The sequence below is a fragment of the Kryptolebias marmoratus genome, linkage group LG6, assembly GCF_001649575.2.
Source record: "Kryptolebias marmoratus isolate JLee-2015 linkage group LG6, ASM164957v2, whole genome shotgun sequence".
Lineage (NCBI taxonomy): Eukaryota > Metazoa > Chordata > Actinopteri > Cyprinodontiformes > Rivulidae > Kryptolebias > Kryptolebias marmoratus.
The window spans coordinates 15,960,107-15,978,423 of record NC_051435.1 but is presented as its reverse complement, the minus strand read 5'-3'; the positions used below and the strand labels follow the sequence as shown (position 1 = coordinate 15,978,423).

Here is an 18,317-nt window from a genome sequence, read left to right as displayed (position 1 = left end):
AGCTATCATACTTGCGGAGTGAGGGTGCACTTTTTTCAGTGGTGGTGGAGGGCATGCACTTTCTTTGTTAGCCGGGGGGTTGAAGTATATGTGTTGACAACCGTGCGCTCAGGAGGGAAAAACTATTTATCGTTAAGACCCTAAAACTGTCGTCCACATACAATTGTTATATATCTGGCAACGCTGCTTCCCGGAGGTTGCCAGGATGTGTTTCAATATCCCCCCCATCGACTCTCTCAGTCAAACAAGTTTACAACCCTGAAGTAATCATACAGGCATTTTATCACATCACTACTTAATGCTTTCCCAATACAATTGTTACAAGCAAAGTAATAAATTTGTTTGTGAGGTAAATGTCATTCAAAAGATGGTTTCAAATGGCTAGGTAATTTTTATTTTAAATCTGAGCAGTTTCATTTGTAGTTATTATTCAATAAAGTTTGTGTGAAAATCTGGCAATAAATAAATAAATCCATGATACAGATTTAATTACTTTGTTTATGTAAAAAAATTAAACCAGTCACCAAGTAGTGACGACACCATACTCAATGTACAATATAGCATCTTCATTAACAAACATGACAGACTCTTATTAATGCACACTATCTACATTCAGAACATTATTCCTTCACAGGGAATAAGTTAGCGCTATACAGCGGTTTCTGATTCTTCACATTGAGAAACATTTGCTTCAAGTACGAAAATCCCCAAAAAGAGTTAGACTGTGATGACGCGAAAGGAGGAAAACTCACACACAGAGCCTGGACAGCTGCTGGCAGAACACTTTTTGGAAAAGACAAGCTGACGTTAAACAGACAGAGGAAGGGTAAAAAGCACAGGTAGATGAATGTAAAGACAGCTTTTACCCACATTAGATGATTAACACTTCCTGTTTGTACTGTGATAGATGCATGAACTGAGATCAGTCCTGCTGGTCCATCCACACATCTTATTTGATCATAATAATAACCAGAGAAATCTTTTACTAGAAGATCTCTTTACGATACTGTGAGTAACTTTATTTAATGCGTACATCTGTTGAGTATCTTTGCTGCACAATGGCACAACAGTTAGCTCCAAAAGACACTGTTCTAACATACCGTGGGATGTGTGATAAAAACAATGAAAAAAATACAGATTTCTGTGCAAAAATTTCTATGAGCACTGATGTTGGCGGTACAGCACAGATGCAGCCATGTGGCGTCGGATTCAGGATGAGAGGTGCTGAGGAGTTCAGGGTTTGATATCGGAGAAGTTGGTGTAGGTCTCGCTGCAGCTGGACGATGTGCTGAGGTTCCCGGAGCCGCTGCCTTCTGTTGGAGACACACAGACACTGAAGGACACGCAGACATCTGCTGCTCAGATGCAACAGCTGGGCGATGATTCGGTTTATTTGTTTCTTTAAATACCTGAGCTGGTGAGAGACTGACAAGACTTGGATTTCTCGATGAGGGTGATGAGATTAGCAGCAGGTATCCAGCCCTCATGTGATGTGTTCAAGTTATGGACAAACCTAAATGCAAAAACACAGTCAGTGGAATTACTGGGGGAAAATTCTGCATGTCCTTTCATGAGGAATCTGAAATTTAAATCTGCACATAAGAGTTAAGTTTTGCTCACTTACCTGCAAACCCAACCATTAAACTGACAGTTCAGATCTTTTGAAGTGGGGTTCTGTTAAAAGGTTATAAACAATTAAAATATCTGTTGCAGATAACTCGTCAAACCTCCTCAGTTTGGAGAAACTGATAGATTCAGAACTTTCCATGCAGACGGGAGCACTTTTGGCAGATTAATCATAAAGTTTTTGCTGCAATAACCATGTAATACAAAATTAACAGCCATATACAAATTGATAAAATAGCCATTGCATAACTTGAAATGAGATTTTTAAGATTTATGTTGACAGCATTGGTCTTGGCCCCACTTGGGTTGGCTGTTAGCTTGTTAAACTGATCAAAATAAAGTCTATTTCTCAAAATGAAAGCTATTCAAAGAATTACCTACAACAGGTAATGATTCAAAACCTCCACAGAACTCCTCTTCAAAAGATCTGAATTATCCCTTTAAGATAAAATGTATCATCCACTATTCTGTGGTTTAACTATAATCATTCAGAGTGAAATCTGATCAGTAGTTTTTGAGTTTAATCACTGTATGTACCCTCAGAAAACAACAACACCACAGTGCTGCTGCAAGATGAGTAAGAAACAAAGATATATTCTCACCACTGTCCGTCTTCTCCCTCCTTAACCAGCTGCACCGTGTCTCCGCTCTTCACTGAGAGCTCCTGATCACCTCCCATCTCGTGGTCAGCCATCACAGTGTATTTACCGGCACACTGTTTGTAATCGTGGTTAGAAGCAGACAATGCAGGGTCAAAATGGAAAATCAGAAACCTCACAAGATTGTGAATAACTAACTAATAGGATAATTTATACCCTGAAAAAATCCAGTCACTAGAAAACTTCAGCAATAAGAACAATAAAAAAGGTTAAGTGATGCTGTTTTTTGGATGAAAATCACAAAAAAGCACAAAATAAATCAGTGACTCCCTTCATAGTAATTAGGCAGATGTTTGTCACAGAGTCTCACCAGCTTCTTGATGTTTTCATCTTCTGGGTCAGAGTTCAGAGGGTCCTCGGCGCTGGAGTAGTCCTCATGTTCCTCCGAGGCATCCAGAGACACAGAAGTCTTATTCCATCCTAAACAAAAGAGACAAACGCAGCTTTTGAGTTTCTGTCTGATGTGTGTTTGATCTGTGAACCACTTTCAAGAGAAAAAGGAAAAAAAAAAGCTAAACCTAGAAATCCCACAACGACTTAATCAAATCCACAACTACAAGCAAAGAGTCGTGAGATGTGTGGAAGCTGGCATGCATGCTTAAATTTCAGAGGAAAAAAGTGTCAGGCAGTCCTTCCCTTCACAGGTGGATTAAGCTATGATTTTCACTGGGTTTGAAAGGAAAAGGGTTTAGTAGTGAAACAGTGAGCCGACACATGAACACACCGCTGCCTGTATACCTCTCCACTTTGTCTGTAAGAGACTAGAGGTGCTGAACCACCTGGCTCTGGTCAGGTGGAGAGGAGAAGGACCTGGATTTGAGGAACACGAGGCACAGCTGGTCACTCACCCTGCTGTAGCTATAGCTAATCAAACTGACTACAGTCGTACCTATTAATCACGAATAAACAACTGATCAGCTGAAGAGAGCTGCTGAACAGGCTACCTTTGAAGCCAAACGGTGTGGGATCACTCTGACGTTTGGACTTGTGATCTGGGCTGGTGGGAGATCCTGCCATCAAGCAAGAAAAAAGAAAGAAAAATATAAAAAATGAGGCATGACAGACACGGAAATATTAATAGTGAAAAGGTAACGGAGTAAACAGCACAACTTCAAGCAGGTTGAGGAAAGACAACGGACAGAGGAAGAACATGACTTTATTCATGAGATAATTCAAATCTTTTGAAGTGGTCTTCGGTTGAAAGGTTACAAACAATTAATGTCCTACATGTTGTAAGATATTATTTCACCTCCAATCTGGGGTCAATCATAAAGGTACCACAACAGGTAAGATAATAATTGTTCATATCCTTTCCACAGAACCCCACTCGAGGAGATTTGAACTACTGCTTTAAGAGGAGCTTCTGCAAAAGAGCAACTGTGCTTCTTGAGTAGAGAAGGATTTTCTAAAGAGGAAATTTAACACCACAAGCCCTTTTCACAGAAGTTATTAGACTGCTCTAATTTAGAGCATATATAATTATAATTAATTACTGTCATATTTAAACAAACTGTAATAAATTGTTTCTCTTGTCAAGTCAAAACAGCTGCTGTGAAAAAGACGTCACACCTGAGGATAACTGGGGTCTAGAGCTGTGCAATACCTGATGATGGGAAAGTTATCATGGGTAAAGTGTAACTTTTGTCATCAGAGGCTGATAGTTCTGTGGACAAAAGTAGGTCTTTAAAGATATATTTGTGAAAGTTATTTTCCATCGTCTTAATTCAGTTCATCTAATAATCAGTCATGGCCCGGGCTACTTCCTGGTAAGAAAGGTGTCATCACAAAGATGAAAGTCTAAATTTAGTGCTAAGCAACAATGCATATAGATGTTTAAATGACTCAGCTATAAATAAAATGTTTTTTTTTTTGATACAATGGTATGGTTTTGAAGAAAATGGGCTGCAGTTACCTTTCTGAGCTTTGAGGTTACTGAAGCCCTGTAAAGTAAAGCGCTTTTTAGCCACAGCAGCTCTGTCTGAGGTCGGGCTTGTCACAGCCTCATCTGACCCCCGAGGATAAACAAGATGGAAGGACATACAGAAGGAGGGAAGGAAGTTAAATAAGAGGACAGAGTCAATAAAGAGGGAAGAAGTTATTGGAAAACACAAAGTTAAGACACAGGTCAGTCATAAAAAGAGGAAAATGGTGTATTTATGCACTACAAATGTGACAAGTTCCCAAACAAGGTCCTCTGTTCCTTCAGTTACTGTACTCACCTTTTTCTGGGAGCTTTGGTGAAGATGAGGAGTTGACATCAGAGCTAAGAGGCTCACCTTTCTTCTCCTCTCCCCTTTTAAAGCTCTTCTGACTCGTCTTGAATGGACTGTGGACACACAGAGGAAGCAGCTTCAACAACTCCAGGGAGAACTGTTTCTGGTCACTCACAGTTCAAAGACATCGATTATTTTATCAATAACATCACACGTTTGGTCATTTATGTGCAGTTAAACAAACCATCACTTCTCAGACTTCTCATTCAGACTGTGACAGGATAAATGGAGATGTTTGTTTACCTGAGACTTACTGTTCCACTGGGTACAGGGGGGAAAGGAGACCCCTGGTCTGGTGCCCTCTGTTGGCTGGCTTCTGAAAAAACAACACGAAAGTCGTCATCCTGACATTGTTGTAGCAATATAATTATTGTTATTACAGTTTAAACACTCATGTTTCTGTGCAAAGATTACTTTTAATGCAAACCCTGACTTTAAGTTTTTATCCTCTGTACCTCTGCAAGCCTCTAGTTGGGTTGTCAGGACCTTTCTGATCTCGTTCACCCAGGTGGTTTTCACTTCAGCTGTCGGCGCCTGTAAAAAAACGTAGATAAACTAATTTTCAACAGCTACACTTAAACTGTATTTATTTATTTTTTATTAATGTGTCTTGAGTAAGTATTAATGTCCATGTGTTTATTTTACCTGGACAATATAGACCTCTTCTCTGGAGTTGCACCAAATTTCAAACTTTTTGTTGTCTCCCTTTGCATTCTCAGTAAAACCCACTGCTTCCATCTGTTCCCAAATTGTACAGAGATATATAAGCAGGTCAATAAAAGAAGATGAAAGATGCGAGTAAAATCACAATGGTGCAGGGGCTCACACTCAGAGACTGTTTGAAGCTGTAGGAGGGAGCCTTCTCGTAGCCCTCCCCGTTCTCCTCCCTCCTCTTGCAGAAGAGCAGGGCCTTCTCGTGGAGGAAGAGGTGTCTCTGCATGGGCTTGAAACGAGCCAGGTCCTTCACTTTGGCGTGGCCTTTCTTGTGCTCTGTCCAAACGCTGAATGACCCTTGCATGAGGAGCTTACCCAGCTCACTCATATTGCCCTGAGAAAGAAAAAACAAAAAAACCACAGTGACACACACAAAAAAATATTTTTCAGTTTTCAAGAATGGTGAGAATATATGGAAATGGCATCTGAAATGGTTATTATGTTTTTTTTTAAACTTTCTGAATTAAAGTAGAAAGCTTACACTTAAACTGCATTTGGATTTATAGTTTTTTAATCTACTGTGTAGGCTTTCTTGATAAAATGATGTTATTGAAATTGGAATTTTTTATGCACATCACACTTTCTATACGAGTGCTTCCAGTCTCCAAATTAAAAATTAGCTGTAAAACTTCATACATTTTTATATTGTGTTATTTATGGAACTTATCTTTATGGGTCTTATTGAACAAATAACCTTAATGCTGCATTTCCTGGTGCAGAAACAAGAACTAGTAGGTCTGTGAAACAGACCTACTCTTACTTTTTATCTGCTAAAACAAGAGCAAATCTAACATTACAATATTACAAAACAAAAATAAAAATATAAAACCATCCCTTCCTGCCGGTTTGTGTTCCTCTCAAAACAATCCAAGTTACTTGAGCACTTAATTTTTTCTTTTTATCTAAGTTGAAAAACTTTAGACCTGTTTTAATCTCTCACCTCATATCCTGTGATAGCGATGAGGTGCATGGAGTCATTAACAGCCTTGAGGATTCCCAAGATGGACGTCAACGCCTCCTGCAGGTCGTCAGCCCCGTCGCAGCCCTTACTGTACTTCAACATTTCCTGTACTCAGAAACACCCAAATGGGAATCTCACAGAGTACAGAAAAACACACATATGTCTGAGGAGTCCAGAGTAATGAATTCATACCTTTAGCAGCAGCTGATATTTGGTAATCCTTTGAACCGGCTTCAACAGATACGAATCTAAACCCAGCTTATGTTCCAGCTTTTTCTGACATTCCTGAAGAAACAAGAATGCAAAATAATGTGAAATAAAACCTGAATTTAAAAGACGTTACAAATGTTTTGTTGACCTGGAGGATTACTGACCTGGAAGAAGGCGCAGTCCGAGCACTGCCTCCAGAGGCTCTCAGAGCGAGGTTTGTTGTGACAGTACTTCTCATAGATCTGCAGGTCTGTCATCTGAACCGTTCACAGAAAATGTTGTTGTTTTTAAAGAAAGCAGCTCCTTGTTGTCTGTGCTGTAAATCTCATGATTTACTCACCCTCTCCAGAAAGCACCTTCCAACTAACTCCGGACAGTCTGTGTACTGCTCCAGCTCCCTCAAAAAAGTTCTAAAAAAGTCAAAGTTGATGGGATAATTGGAGACAGTGAAGTAATGATATACAATATTGCTGGCGTCGTTAGTGGCAGCCAAGTAGCTTTCTCTTACCTTTTATGAAAGTGGTAAATTTCTGGCATGTTGCCAAACAGAACCTCCTTTTTGTTTTGCAAATTTGCAGGGATAAGGTGAGACATTGCAGGGTTATCCATCTCAGAAGCATATCCCTGTAATGACAGCAAGATAAAAAAAAGACATTTCAAACACGGGTAAAAAGAGACATGGCAGGAACCCATCTGTGGATTAAATAAACACCTGTAAGACACAGAGAAGCTCCTCCACGTAGGCTCTCTCAGTTTCCAGCAGCTCGTTCATGACGTGGCTGCGGACAGAATAAATCAAATGAAGGATCAGGTGTCGTGCTGTAGATAACGAGCGAACGGTTTTCACGTCGCCCATCTGCTGTGAAATCTGATTACAGATCAAAGAGTTGCTGCGGCTCACTCACCGCCTGAGCACTGCCAGGTTCTCCTCCTCCTCTGACAGAGACGCATGTCTGCTGTTACCATCTTCATTCTGCATTTTCCACAAGGAAAATAAAAGATAAATCATTCCGATCACTTTGAGAATCCACAGACAAAACCTCACAGACATGAAAAATATCATAATACTCACTTTTTCACAGCTGTTGCTGAAGCCGTTTTTTTCCTGCTGAGCTTTGTGAGCTGAGTGAGAAGAGACAATCACTTTTATGTTTGACCAAAAACAGACCATTAAGGCTGTTACCAGAAAAACGAAGCAAAACCCAGTGTCTGTGATGTTGTGGGGGGTGTCAGAGTACCTGTGGCACTGGAGTCAACAGTGTGAAATTACCACTGATGCTCAGACATTTACTGGACATTTCTTAGAAATGTTTGCATTGATTTTAAGGACATTTCTTCACAAGTTTTTTTTTTTTTTTGTTAGTTTTGTTTTTTTTCCTAGCAGAACAATGCCAGACCTAATTCTGACAACAAAATGGCTTCAAAGACACAAAATGTGTGTGCTTGACTTGCCGTAATAACACTTAAAACAAGTGGCGGGAGTATAAAACTCTGAAAAGGCTGCACTGTGTGGAATAAAGTCTGTTTGTGTTTGTGTGAGGACTCACCGGGCGAGCTGAGCGGTGATTTGATGAAGGCTTCGGGCCTCGGAGCGACTGGCTGCACCGGTCTCATCTGTTTGGCTGCCAGCTTCTTCAGACTGACCATCCGCTTGTCAAACATCTCCTGCATGGACGCCTGCTTCTGGTAAACCCTCTCCACTTGCTCCTGACATACAGAAAGCCATCACAAAGGTGTCATCAATAACCAAGGGGTTATTAGGAGTTGTTAGGTTCAACTAATAAGCCTGAACTGCTTTATTACACCATGTTTTAATTAGTTTTGTTGTAAATTAGAACCAACTTTTTTTCACCAAGTTTAAAACTCCTGTATCATAAGATGAACCAACAGCAGAACAACACAAAACATTACAGCTGATGAGATCTAATGGTACCTAAAGCAGCTCTAAACTGTTCCATACATTTATTTGTCCTTCTATTAAGATTTAAACCCCCAACATAAAGAGTTTGTCAAGAAAATGAGAAAATTAATCAACTTGCTGGTAAAAATGTTAAATAACTGTTTTTAATAAATATTAAAATAATATAATAATATTTGTTCAGATTCACAGGCTCATTTCTTCCTTACAAACTGTAAATGCGTAATAATATAAACACAGTTTGTGCTGATACAGTTTTTCAGTAAGGAACATTATGACTGTATGGGCTGAAGAATACTTGACAATAAAATCATTTCTTGCGTTTAATATTTTGACCAGCAGGGGTCACCACTGAGCTTTGACAAATTAACCTTGTTCCGACACAAATGTCTGAAAAAGCTTCAGGAAGCTTCATCAGGGCGTCACTACAGAAACCAGCAGATTGATGTCTGGATCCACAACATGCTGGTTTTCTTACCCTGAACTGCTGGTTCAGCACCGCCTCATATTCTGTCCAGATGGTACTGAGGTCGGACAGCTGATTCTGGCCTGCGTTGTCCAGGTAACGCTCCAGCTCCTGCAAAGCCAGCTCCGCCCCCTCATGAGACTGACATTTATCCACTGGCTGAGATGCCAGCAAATAAATGCCATCATCAACCCATTTAGATGCCTGGAGAGGAGAGCGGAGGAGGAGAAAGAAATGATAAAAAATACAATCAATAAGACAAGGCAGCCATGACTGATGTGTTTGTGTCTTCTTACCTTTTCTAATCGGTGGTGTAGCTCCATGGCTTTGAGCAGGTACTCCTTCTTGGCCTTCAGACTGCAGCTCACATTCTCACCGATTTCTGTGAGCTCGCTGCATTTGGGCCGAATGGAGTCCTCAGCATAGTGGGAGTTCTGGATCAGCTCTTCGCCTTCATGACACAAAGCAGAGGCTCTGTCCAGAACCTCCTGAGGAGCACAGTAAAGAGTGGAGGTCTTTCAACAACTCTGCACAAATAATTTCCCTTTGAACTAATATTTGAGCTGAATCCCAACAATTTTTTAAGCAAATTTTCAGCATTAATTTTTACAATGCTTGTAACAGAAATATTTAAATGCACTCTTTAAAAACAACCAGAAGTTTTTAAATCATGAGCAAATTTGCTTTAAGAAAACAGCTTTGTTTTGATCAGATTAAGATTAAATAATGAACATTAGTTTGTTTAGTAGAAAAGGGCAATACTGTCAATGAAGTGAACTGCTATCATTCTTTTGTAGCTGTGCATTTATGCATCTAATTAAGTATATTTATTATATTTTATATGACTGTCCTTGTGGTAAAACAGTGCTCTCTGATTACCAGAAACATTATTCAGATGGTAGAAACTGTAAGATTTAGTTTGGCAGGTTACATGATGTAAATCGTCCCTTTTTTCTTTTTTTGTTGCATCCAAAGTAAAGAAGAAATGTATGTTTCTGACTTGTTTTTATACTGACCCAATCTAAAAAACAGTACAGAGTATAAAACATGTTCAGTAACAAAGCCGTGCTATTAACACTTGTTTTTGACCATTACTTGGTGAGATGGGGTTAACATTTAGGGGTCAGGGGTGACTTACACAGACTCTCTCTTCAAATGCGGTGAGTTCACAGAAGATGTGATCAGCATGAGCCGGGCTGATCCCAACCTCAGAGAAGGTTCCAAGCTTCTCAGACACCTGATCCAGCAGAGCTCTCACCTGCATCCAAAGGCACGGGATTTAAAGTTTGCGGATTATGTTGACTAAAGTCTAGTAAATGAGATTTCACTCGTGGTATCCAGCTCCAGCTCACCTCTCTGTAGTTGTGCTCAAAGTAACGCAGCTTGAGACACTGATGAAGTTTGGTCTGATGTCTCACCCAGAACTCATCGAAAGCTCTTTCTGTTTCATCCAGCTGAGACAGCAGCCTGATATAAACAAATACAGCGAAATAAGCTTAGTAAAAACAGCTACAGTAGACGATCACATAAAGATGCTACAGGGATTCTAACTGTGGTATTACATTTTTATTCTTTTAGTTTTATGTTTGTGTCTGTGTGTGCAGGTTATATAAGGCTGATGCTGATAGTCTGTGTTGCTAAAAATACAAACTAGGCTTTAAATCTGCTGCTTTTACAACAGTTATTCCTTAAATAGTGATGTTAGACAAGACAGGAATGACATGATTTAAAAAGCAGGAACGAGTCTATTGGCTTTAGTTTTTTCAATACAACCCTACTGAGATGATGTGACTTTTTCATAACAATGATGGTACTTTACATTTCGTTAAACATTTTTTTCCATATAATTTAAAAAAATTATCAAGCTCACATTACTAAATATATATCCATCCTGCTGTTGTGTCTGAACTCATGTGACTAACCTTTGTACTGTGGCTAAGTTTTCCAGCTCGTCCTGGTTCATGTTGTGGTCAGGGTCTCTCATTACAGGTTCATTAATACTCTCCAGCAGTCTGCTGCCTTGATCCAAAGCCACCAGTATGTCCTCCTTCAAAAGCATACACAGACACATTTATAAATGTATTGGTTGTGCTCTATAAATACACCGAGAGATAAAGCAGAGGAATGCATGTGCATGCGAACAGGGTTACCTTCATCTTGTCTCTTTTGCTGGTGTGCGTGCTCAGCAGAATATTTGTGGCCTGGATTTCGTTTGGAAGTTCAGTTTCTGCCAGTTCTGTCCCAAACGACTGCAAGGTCTGTGCCGTTTTCTTCACCATTAACGCAAAGCCTTCAATAGCCTAAAGAACACGGAAATAACTTGTGCTCAGCAAAACATAAAGGGCACACTTAAAGTGACTTAACTTTTGGACATTTCATTTTTTTTTTAACAGAATACTTATGGTCTAATATTGTTTTAAACTTCTAATGTTTGATTTATGACAGGCCAATTTTTCTTGCCTTTATAACAGAGGCTGAGGTGCAAATATACTGTACACACAAAGTAGCCATTAGAAAGGTAGAGAAATGCAAATCAAAAAGCAGTTCTGTGAGTGTACAAAAGCTCTAAAATAAAGAATTTAAAGTCTGTTTGTCACATATATTAAGAGACAATAGCAACTATTAAAAGCAGTTATGTAAAGAGTCCTGAAACTTGAGACAAATCTTTTGAACAATCATTGAATTTTAAACTAGCATTAAGGAAAATAAATGATCTAGTAACCTAGTTTGATAGATAATCAGAAGTATGTAAGAAGTTCCTGAGTATATCAGTTATTTAGCTGTTTATATGAAGATATATTTACAAGTAACACACAAGAAAGGGGGATGTAAATGCATATCTTGTTATTCTAAAAGTAAGGATTTCAGTTTGGTCACTGTACAGTATCATGTATGCGTGTGTGTGTGTGCGCGCCCTCATACAGTGCGGTGTGTGATCCACTTCTCATGGCAGTACAGCTGCGTTCCTCCGAGTTCCTGCGTCAGCTGGGTCCGGTCAATATATGAGTGCAGCTCAGTTATAGAGTTCAGCATGATCACCTGAAAGTGAAACGTTCCATGTTATAGGACCATAAAAACATTTACTGTTAGTTTATGTGAAAGAAAGAAATTTGGCTAACAAATAGTAGCAACAAGTAAATTGTCTTTAAAGAAATGTGTTCTAACCCCATTGCCAGAGGGCTTGATTAACAAGAGCAGCATAACGAAGGAAAAAAATCATATTTATTTTATATTTATTGTAGAAACAGCTTTCACTTACCGGCACCTTCATCTTAAACTCATCCTTGTTGAATTTGAAAAGGATGTCTGAGATTGTGCGCTGCAGGAGGGTGGTGGGCCTCAGAACCAGAACCAGCTGGAGGTTCCCTGGGAAAGAGCCCTGAAATTAGAAATAAGATAAAGAAAATCAGCTATTTAACAACCCATATATGTAGGGTCCTCCTGCTCCTTCAGTATACACCAACAACCATGACACATTGCGTCTGTTTTGTTATTCCTCTTATAATTCTTTTTAATCATTTTCAGTTTCCATGAATTTTTTTACAGGTTATGTTTTGTGATTGTGGTCTTTATGTCTCATTTATAAGAATTTTTCTTCTTGATTTTTAATTAAGAAGAAAGGCTCAACTCTGAGTTTGAATGCTGCGCATCCGGGTACTCAGGTTTCCTCGCACAGATCAAAAACATGCACGTTAGACTAACTGACCACTCTGAATTCTCACTAGGTGTGAGTGAGAGCGTGAATGGTTGTCTGTCTTATTTGTCTCCATGTGTCCCTGTGATGGACTTGCGATCTGTCCAGGATGTACCCCACCTCTCGCACAATGACTGCTGGAGATAGGCACCAGCTACCTTACAACCCAGCTCAGAAAAACCGGGTTTAAAAAAAAATGGATGGGTGGCTTGACTCTTTGAAGACGGTCAAAGATTGTAGTTTGTTCATGTTAATGGTGAACCTTCCTCATGCAAAAGTTAGATGGAGTTCCACAGGGTTGTGAGCTTGGCCCAGTACATCCATCATCAGACAGCATGGAATAAATTTCCCCTGTTACGCTGACAATATTCAGCTATACATATCCAAGACTAATGAATCTGGTCCACTAAGACTACAAGCTTTGTCTTAAGGGCATAAAATAATGGATGACTTAATTTTCTGCTTCTAAATTCAAACAAACTGAAATGCTCATATTTGGAGCTGAACACTTTAAAAACATAATTTCTAGTGAACTGGTTGCCCTGGATGCATTACTTTAACCACCAGTATGAATGCTATGTTATTTATATACATTAAACTATATTTTCACCACTTGCTCAGTTAGCTAGGCCAGCAGGAGAAATAAAAATACTAATTAAAATGTCATGACTGACACCCACTGACAAACTGCTGTGGAAGCAGCTGGATGACAGCTGAATGCTAGACACTTATCTCCTCTCCCAAAGCACTGCTATTGTTAATGCAGCTTTAATTAGCTAATGACCTAAATGGATGGCTCGACTGACTGGCCCTCCAACCCAACTGGGAAGGGGAATGCTGGTGTAAGCAGAAGTGATGGTAAATACACTGTTAATATAAATCTCCTGGGAAAAGCACTTTTACCAGAATGAATAAATCAACCTGTTTGTCCTTGCTCGTCCGCTGGAAGAAGGAAGATAAGTGCAATGAAAAGGGGCTTTCGCCATCTGGTAGAATAAAACCTACAATCTGTAGAACATGCAGATGTTTTTTTAATTATTTAAATTATGGGTCAGTAAGGGGAGGGTGGGGGCAGAGCTATTGTTTGGTGCATCTTTGATTAATGGCTATGACTTTGGCAACATTGTGCACTAAAATCTGAGCAGGTTATATGCGTCTGACAATGGCTTGATATTTTTTCCTAAAGCCATTTTCATTAAAAGATGAATGATTTTAAACTGATTTGACTTCTGTGTTGCAACAGTATACCAGCAATAAATATCTTAACTATGTCACAGCAAATACACAATATCATAATAACAAAATAAGTATTAACTCTTTTTTTTAAAGCTCAAAAACTAGATAGCTATTCTGTTTTAAAGAAGAAACCATGTAATTATGACCAAAGATTTAAATGTTCTCCGAGTAATTTTTGGCTTACAAGCTATAGACTTTAGTTAGTTCTATATTATGGAGTATGTTTGCAGTTTCAACAAAAACTATATCACATTTCCATTGTAAATAATGTAGCTACTATTCAGCCATGCTGCTTGGCTCTGTGGTTACTGGCTTTTGTTTTCATGGTCTACTTGCTTTTTGTTCTTTAGAAACGACAGACAGACACAGAGACAAACATGTCCCAAAATAAAAAGACCACCTTGAGGGACCGACAGAATGACTGGAGACTTAACTAAAACCAGCTCACAAACATTTTTTGTCTGACCACATCCAGTTCTGCTCGGCAAGACAATTTACAGCTTCCTTTGTAACCACTCTGACCTACATTCATAAACACAACCCAAAATAATACATAAACACATTCACAGGCACAGAAAAACACACACTAAAGAGCCAATTCAGCTTATTAATTCACAGAACCTCAAATATGAACATGTCAACAAAAAGCTTCCTTATCTTGTAATAAAAAGCCTGTCTGAAATACTCCTAGCAGAACATTATTGCAGAACTGACAGGACTCTCCCTATTAGTACCCATCAACCTGTTAAATCTGCAGTATGGGATTAATAAACTTAATTTAATTTTAAATGACTGAGTGGGCTTGTGTCTGCTGATGTTCAGCTCCAATTCTCCCTCTAAAACATTTTACCTCCTTTTTTTGACAATGGTGTGTTTTGGTTTTGATGAGTGACATTCCCATGTTATATGGGATGTTTAAAAAAAACAAAACGTTCTAAACATTACAAAATGGATTTTTGTTCTTCATAGAAAATCTGTAAATTGCAAATATGCTTTTTTTGTTGTTTCCAGTAAATCTACAGTGGCGGTAACACAAGCTTCCCTGCATTAAAAAGACAAGTTTATAATTTCTAATAAATAAATAAACTAAGGTTCTTATCTGCAGCTCATTGTTTTATCCCAAAAAACCCCACCAAACTCTGAAGTGCTGCCAAACTTCACAAGCTCCCAACAGAAATCATGAAATACAGAAAAGCATCCAGAATCTGAGGCTCATTGTTTACACAAAACAACCTGGAACAACTGAAAGAAGCAAGGAAGGTAGTTTATATCTGTATTGTATATGCAGTATATGTAGTCCTCTGTCTTAAAAGACACTGAATTTAGAAATAAATATAAATGTTTTGGGGAGAATTACTTATTATTACTGCCAAAAAAGGAAGCACAAATGTCTCTTCTTTGCAAATGCATGCAGCAGATGACTTCACCCATATGAGCAGAAAGGAAAAGCAAGTAAAAAAAAAAAAATCCTCTGCTAAAACACTGTAGAGGGGTCCTTAATTAACCTGAGTTTAGATTATTTACTAATTTAGTTGATTTAAACTGTATAACAAACAATGAATTAATCAATTTGATACAGAAATAATGAAATTAAAATGAATGTGTGAACACAGATTATAACTATTTGGCCTATAATAGTGTTTTATTTACTCCCTGCTGCTATAGAAATACTTGGTGGGCTGTGAAGGGCAAACATTTAAAGATCTGTTTTGCTGTCTAGGGGTGGGAGCGATAGTGGCGAAACTGCTCTCCATGTCCACCCCTGGGAGTGAAGGGGTTTCAGTGGCGATTAAATTTATGTCACTTTTTAACTGATGTTTAAACACAGTTCAGACAGATCACAGGACCTGCAGACGCAAAGGCAAACTTACTGCAATACGAAGTAGCGTCCCTTTGACAGCCGCCCATCGGTCTTGCCTGCGATCGATGACCAAGATGAAACCCACGTCTGCAGATGACAAGCTGGAAAACAAAACGAGGAAATATGTTCAACAAAAATAAACAAACCAAAAGAAAAAAAAAGAAAACCAAAAAGTAATCAATATACCCATCAGCTTGAGGCTTTAGCGCTGAAAAATCTAAAGACCAGGGAAGAAATCATATTGATTTTGGCATTTAAAGTCTTCAGAGGAGAGAAAAGTGAGCAGTCTTGGTAGGTGAAAATAATGAAGTAAAAGTAAAAAAAAAAGATACAAATTGTGTCCTTTGTGACACAGAACAGAAGCCAAATGCTTGTTCACAGCTTGCTGCTTTGTTATGCTGCTCCTTATCTTTTTTGACAGCTGGTGTCGTCCACAAAGAGAGATGCTGTGAAGCTCCTCCAGATTTCTTGGCCATCAGCCTCAAAGCATTACATTTCTCCTTTTGCCCCTCATTCTGCTGCCGTCCCACAGTCCCAGAGTGGAGAATATATGCAGTCCACCAGCAGAATCCCCAGCATACCCGGAAACATGATGCACCTACAGCACAGGTGTTCAAAAGCCTCTCAGCTCTGTCATTACCTTTTCACACAAAATAAATCCTTTCAGTCCTCCTGTCATATATCCACCATTCTGTAACACCAGCAGGGTGGAACAACAGTTAGTCCATGCCAGAAAGAAGGAGAAATAAAAAAGGAGAATCCCTGCAGACGGTGTTGGTTATGGTGGAGGAAGCCAAATGCTTCAGACCATAACAAAATTGAGCATTTGCACCCCCATGTGCTACATATTTAAATTAGCCAATGGGAAACAGAGAGCTGCTAGGAGACTATCCAATTAGAACGAGGCTGTAAAGAAACGAGCAGCTATAGCAGCAAATCAGGAAAGAGTAACACGTGTAGGGGAGGGAACAGGCCATCTTTGAGGTTTTGTTTGTTAAGGAATGCCTCTGTAGTGCATCTCACTGTACATTTTCAGACACAATTATCTTATTTTTGCCCTTTCCTCCCCTTTTTATCTTTTATGATCTCTATCATCCTTGTTTTACGACAGTCCACTTGATGGCCTACAAAGATAACGAGCCTTTAAAAAGCAGAAACTGCTTTATATTTCCACTGCCGAAGAAAAGGAGGAGGGGTGGAGCAGAACAAAAGATTTGCCTCCAATTATGACAGCCGAGATGAGAGGGAGGTTTGTGTAGGACACACAGAGCCAGATGTTAATGAGATGCTCCTGTGTCATTATCACAATATGACCAACATGCTTTTTATTTGAACATTATTTGTTTGTGTTGTGTTTGTAGTGGCTCAGAAAGATGTAAACTAGTAGCTGAATGTTACTTAACACCTACAGACAGGCTGTGATGCAAAGGGGTAATGCAGATCTTTTAAAGTAGGGTTCTGTGGAAAGGTTTTGAACAATCAATATCTTACCTGTTGTGGATAACTTTACACGACTGTCCTCAGTTTAGAGAAATAAAGTTGAATTCTGACCAGATTGATGAGTAGTTTGAGCAGAATCAAGACCAAAGTGGATTGTTACCGTCTTAAAACAACTCCATTCTCAAATATTTCACTGGGATTCATGAAGTGCTGCAAAAAAGCTTTGCTCAATGACACTGAATTAAAGAGAAATTTACTGCATGAGTGCATATGTAGACATAGCAACACAAAGTCTGATACACCCACTCCTCATCTGTGAGCAGAGGAATGCCCAAGTATCTTGGCATTTGTCTTTAACATAAAAACAAGTCACCATAATTCTTGTGCACAACCACATGTGAAGCCAAGAAAATATATATATAAAAAAGTGAGGATGGAGGGAATGTGATCTGCACAGGAACACAGTTTTATTTGCTGAGATGCTAACCAGGTAAGGCTAAGTTCTTTCTGTGCTATTTTTAAATACTTAAAGTACATTAAAAAAGTTGAAAATTAAATAATATACCTACTTTATTTTATCTAAAGGGACACAAATACTTGTCCATCTGGGTAAAGAAGAATTGATGTGATGAAAACATTTTCTTCACACAGAGCTCTGCTGAGCTGTCTGAATGCATTATTCAGACACAACCAGTCCATCTCACTTCACTTTCTATTTTTACTCACTTTGCCAACCCAGGCAGGAGAGAGGAGAACAGGACAGATGTGAATGTCAACAAACTCAGGAGCTAAATGTCACAGTGTGACGACATAAAAGAAGAAGGGATTTTTTTTTGAAGCAAGTGGTGGTCTGATACATTTATCTTACTTCCCTCGTTTATCTGGTCTGATAATTGTGTACAAAATATTCCAAGAATCCAAAAATCCCTATGTTATAAATAAAACAATCAAATTATCCAACCAGTGAATTTGAAAAGCCACTGCCATCTACTGGCATTTTTTGTTCAAAAGGAAATTTTGTTTATCGAATTCTCAAATATATTTGTTCTAAATGATTTTAAGCTTCATGTCCCCAGTGTTTCGGTCTCTGATATTTCATCCAACAACCTCCAAAGCTTCAGCAGCACGGTGAAACGAGAAGTGATGACAAACAAGGACAGGACGTAAGAGATCAAAGAATAAGTAATGATAAAAGGAGGGATGAAGGCAACTGAATATCCGCAACAATGTGGGTGGGACTGATGTGGGTGACAGTCCAA

At 38.9% G+C, this 18,317-nt stretch overlaps 1 protein-coding gene across 12 annotated transcripts in view; it reads right to left on the bottom strand.

Annotated features, from left to right (window-relative positions):
* Positions 1 to 480: 480 nt before the first annotated feature.
* Positions 481 to 18,317, bottom strand: part of mcf2lb (mcf.2 cell line derived transforming sequence-like b) — a 37,916-nt gene continuing 20,079 nt past the window's right edge. For 6 of the 12 annotated variants that reach the window (XM_037976276.1, XM_037976274.1, XM_037976275.1 and 3 more), the window contains 30 exons: positions 15,629 to 15,719; positions 12,087 to 12,206; positions 11,750 to 11,866; positions 10,978 to 11,127; positions 10,750 to 10,874; positions 10,180 to 10,294; positions 9,966 to 10,085; positions 9,124 to 9,315; positions 8,840 to 9,031; positions 7,991 to 8,150; positions 7,516 to 7,565; positions 7,349 to 7,416; positions 7,156 to 7,222; positions 6,952 to 7,067; positions 6,784 to 6,853; positions 6,608 to 6,700; positions 6,426 to 6,518; positions 6,213 to 6,338; positions 5,385 to 5,606; positions 5,204 to 5,296; positions 5,014 to 5,092; positions 4,802 to 4,874; positions 4,505 to 4,611; positions 4,198 to 4,290; positions 3,230 to 3,295; positions 3,024 to 3,095; positions 2,596 to 2,705; positions 2,229 to 2,341; positions 1,410 to 1,513; positions 481 to 1,313 (listed from right to left, as the gene is read on the bottom strand). In XM_037976276.1, the coding sequence (XP_037832204.1) occupies positions 1,234 to 1,313; positions 1,410 to 1,513; positions 2,229 to 2,341; positions 2,596 to 2,705; positions 3,024 to 3,095; positions 3,230 to 3,295; positions 4,198 to 4,290; positions 4,505 to 4,611; positions 4,802 to 4,874; positions 5,014 to 5,092; positions 5,204 to 5,296; positions 5,385 to 5,606; positions 6,213 to 6,338; positions 6,426 to 6,518; positions 6,608 to 6,700; positions 6,784 to 6,853; positions 6,952 to 7,067; positions 7,156 to 7,222; positions 7,349 to 7,416; positions 7,516 to 7,565; positions 7,991 to 8,150; positions 8,840 to 9,031; positions 9,124 to 9,315; positions 9,966 to 10,085; positions 10,180 to 10,294; positions 10,750 to 10,874; positions 10,978 to 11,127; positions 11,750 to 11,866; positions 12,087 to 12,206; positions 15,629 to 15,719 (3,277 nt within the window). In that variant the 3' untranslated portion in view covers positions 481 to 1,233. Of the gene's footprint in view, positions 1,314 to 1,409; positions 1,514 to 2,228; positions 2,342 to 2,595; positions 2,706 to 3,023; positions 3,096 to 3,229; positions 3,296 to 3,888; positions 3,949 to 4,197; positions 4,291 to 4,504; positions 4,612 to 4,801; positions 4,875 to 5,013; positions 5,093 to 5,203; positions 5,297 to 5,384; positions 5,607 to 6,212; positions 6,339 to 6,425; positions 6,519 to 6,607; positions 6,701 to 6,783; positions 6,854 to 6,951; positions 7,068 to 7,155; positions 7,223 to 7,348; positions 7,417 to 7,515; positions 7,566 to 7,990; positions 8,151 to 8,839; positions 9,032 to 9,123; positions 9,316 to 9,965; positions 10,086 to 10,179; positions 10,295 to 10,749; positions 10,875 to 10,977; positions 11,128 to 11,749; positions 11,867 to 12,086; positions 12,207 to 15,628; positions 15,720 to 18,317 lie in introns of all 12 variants that reach the window. The other 6 variants (XM_017410339.3, XM_037976270.1, XM_037976271.1 and 3 more) reach the window with 6 other exon arrangements.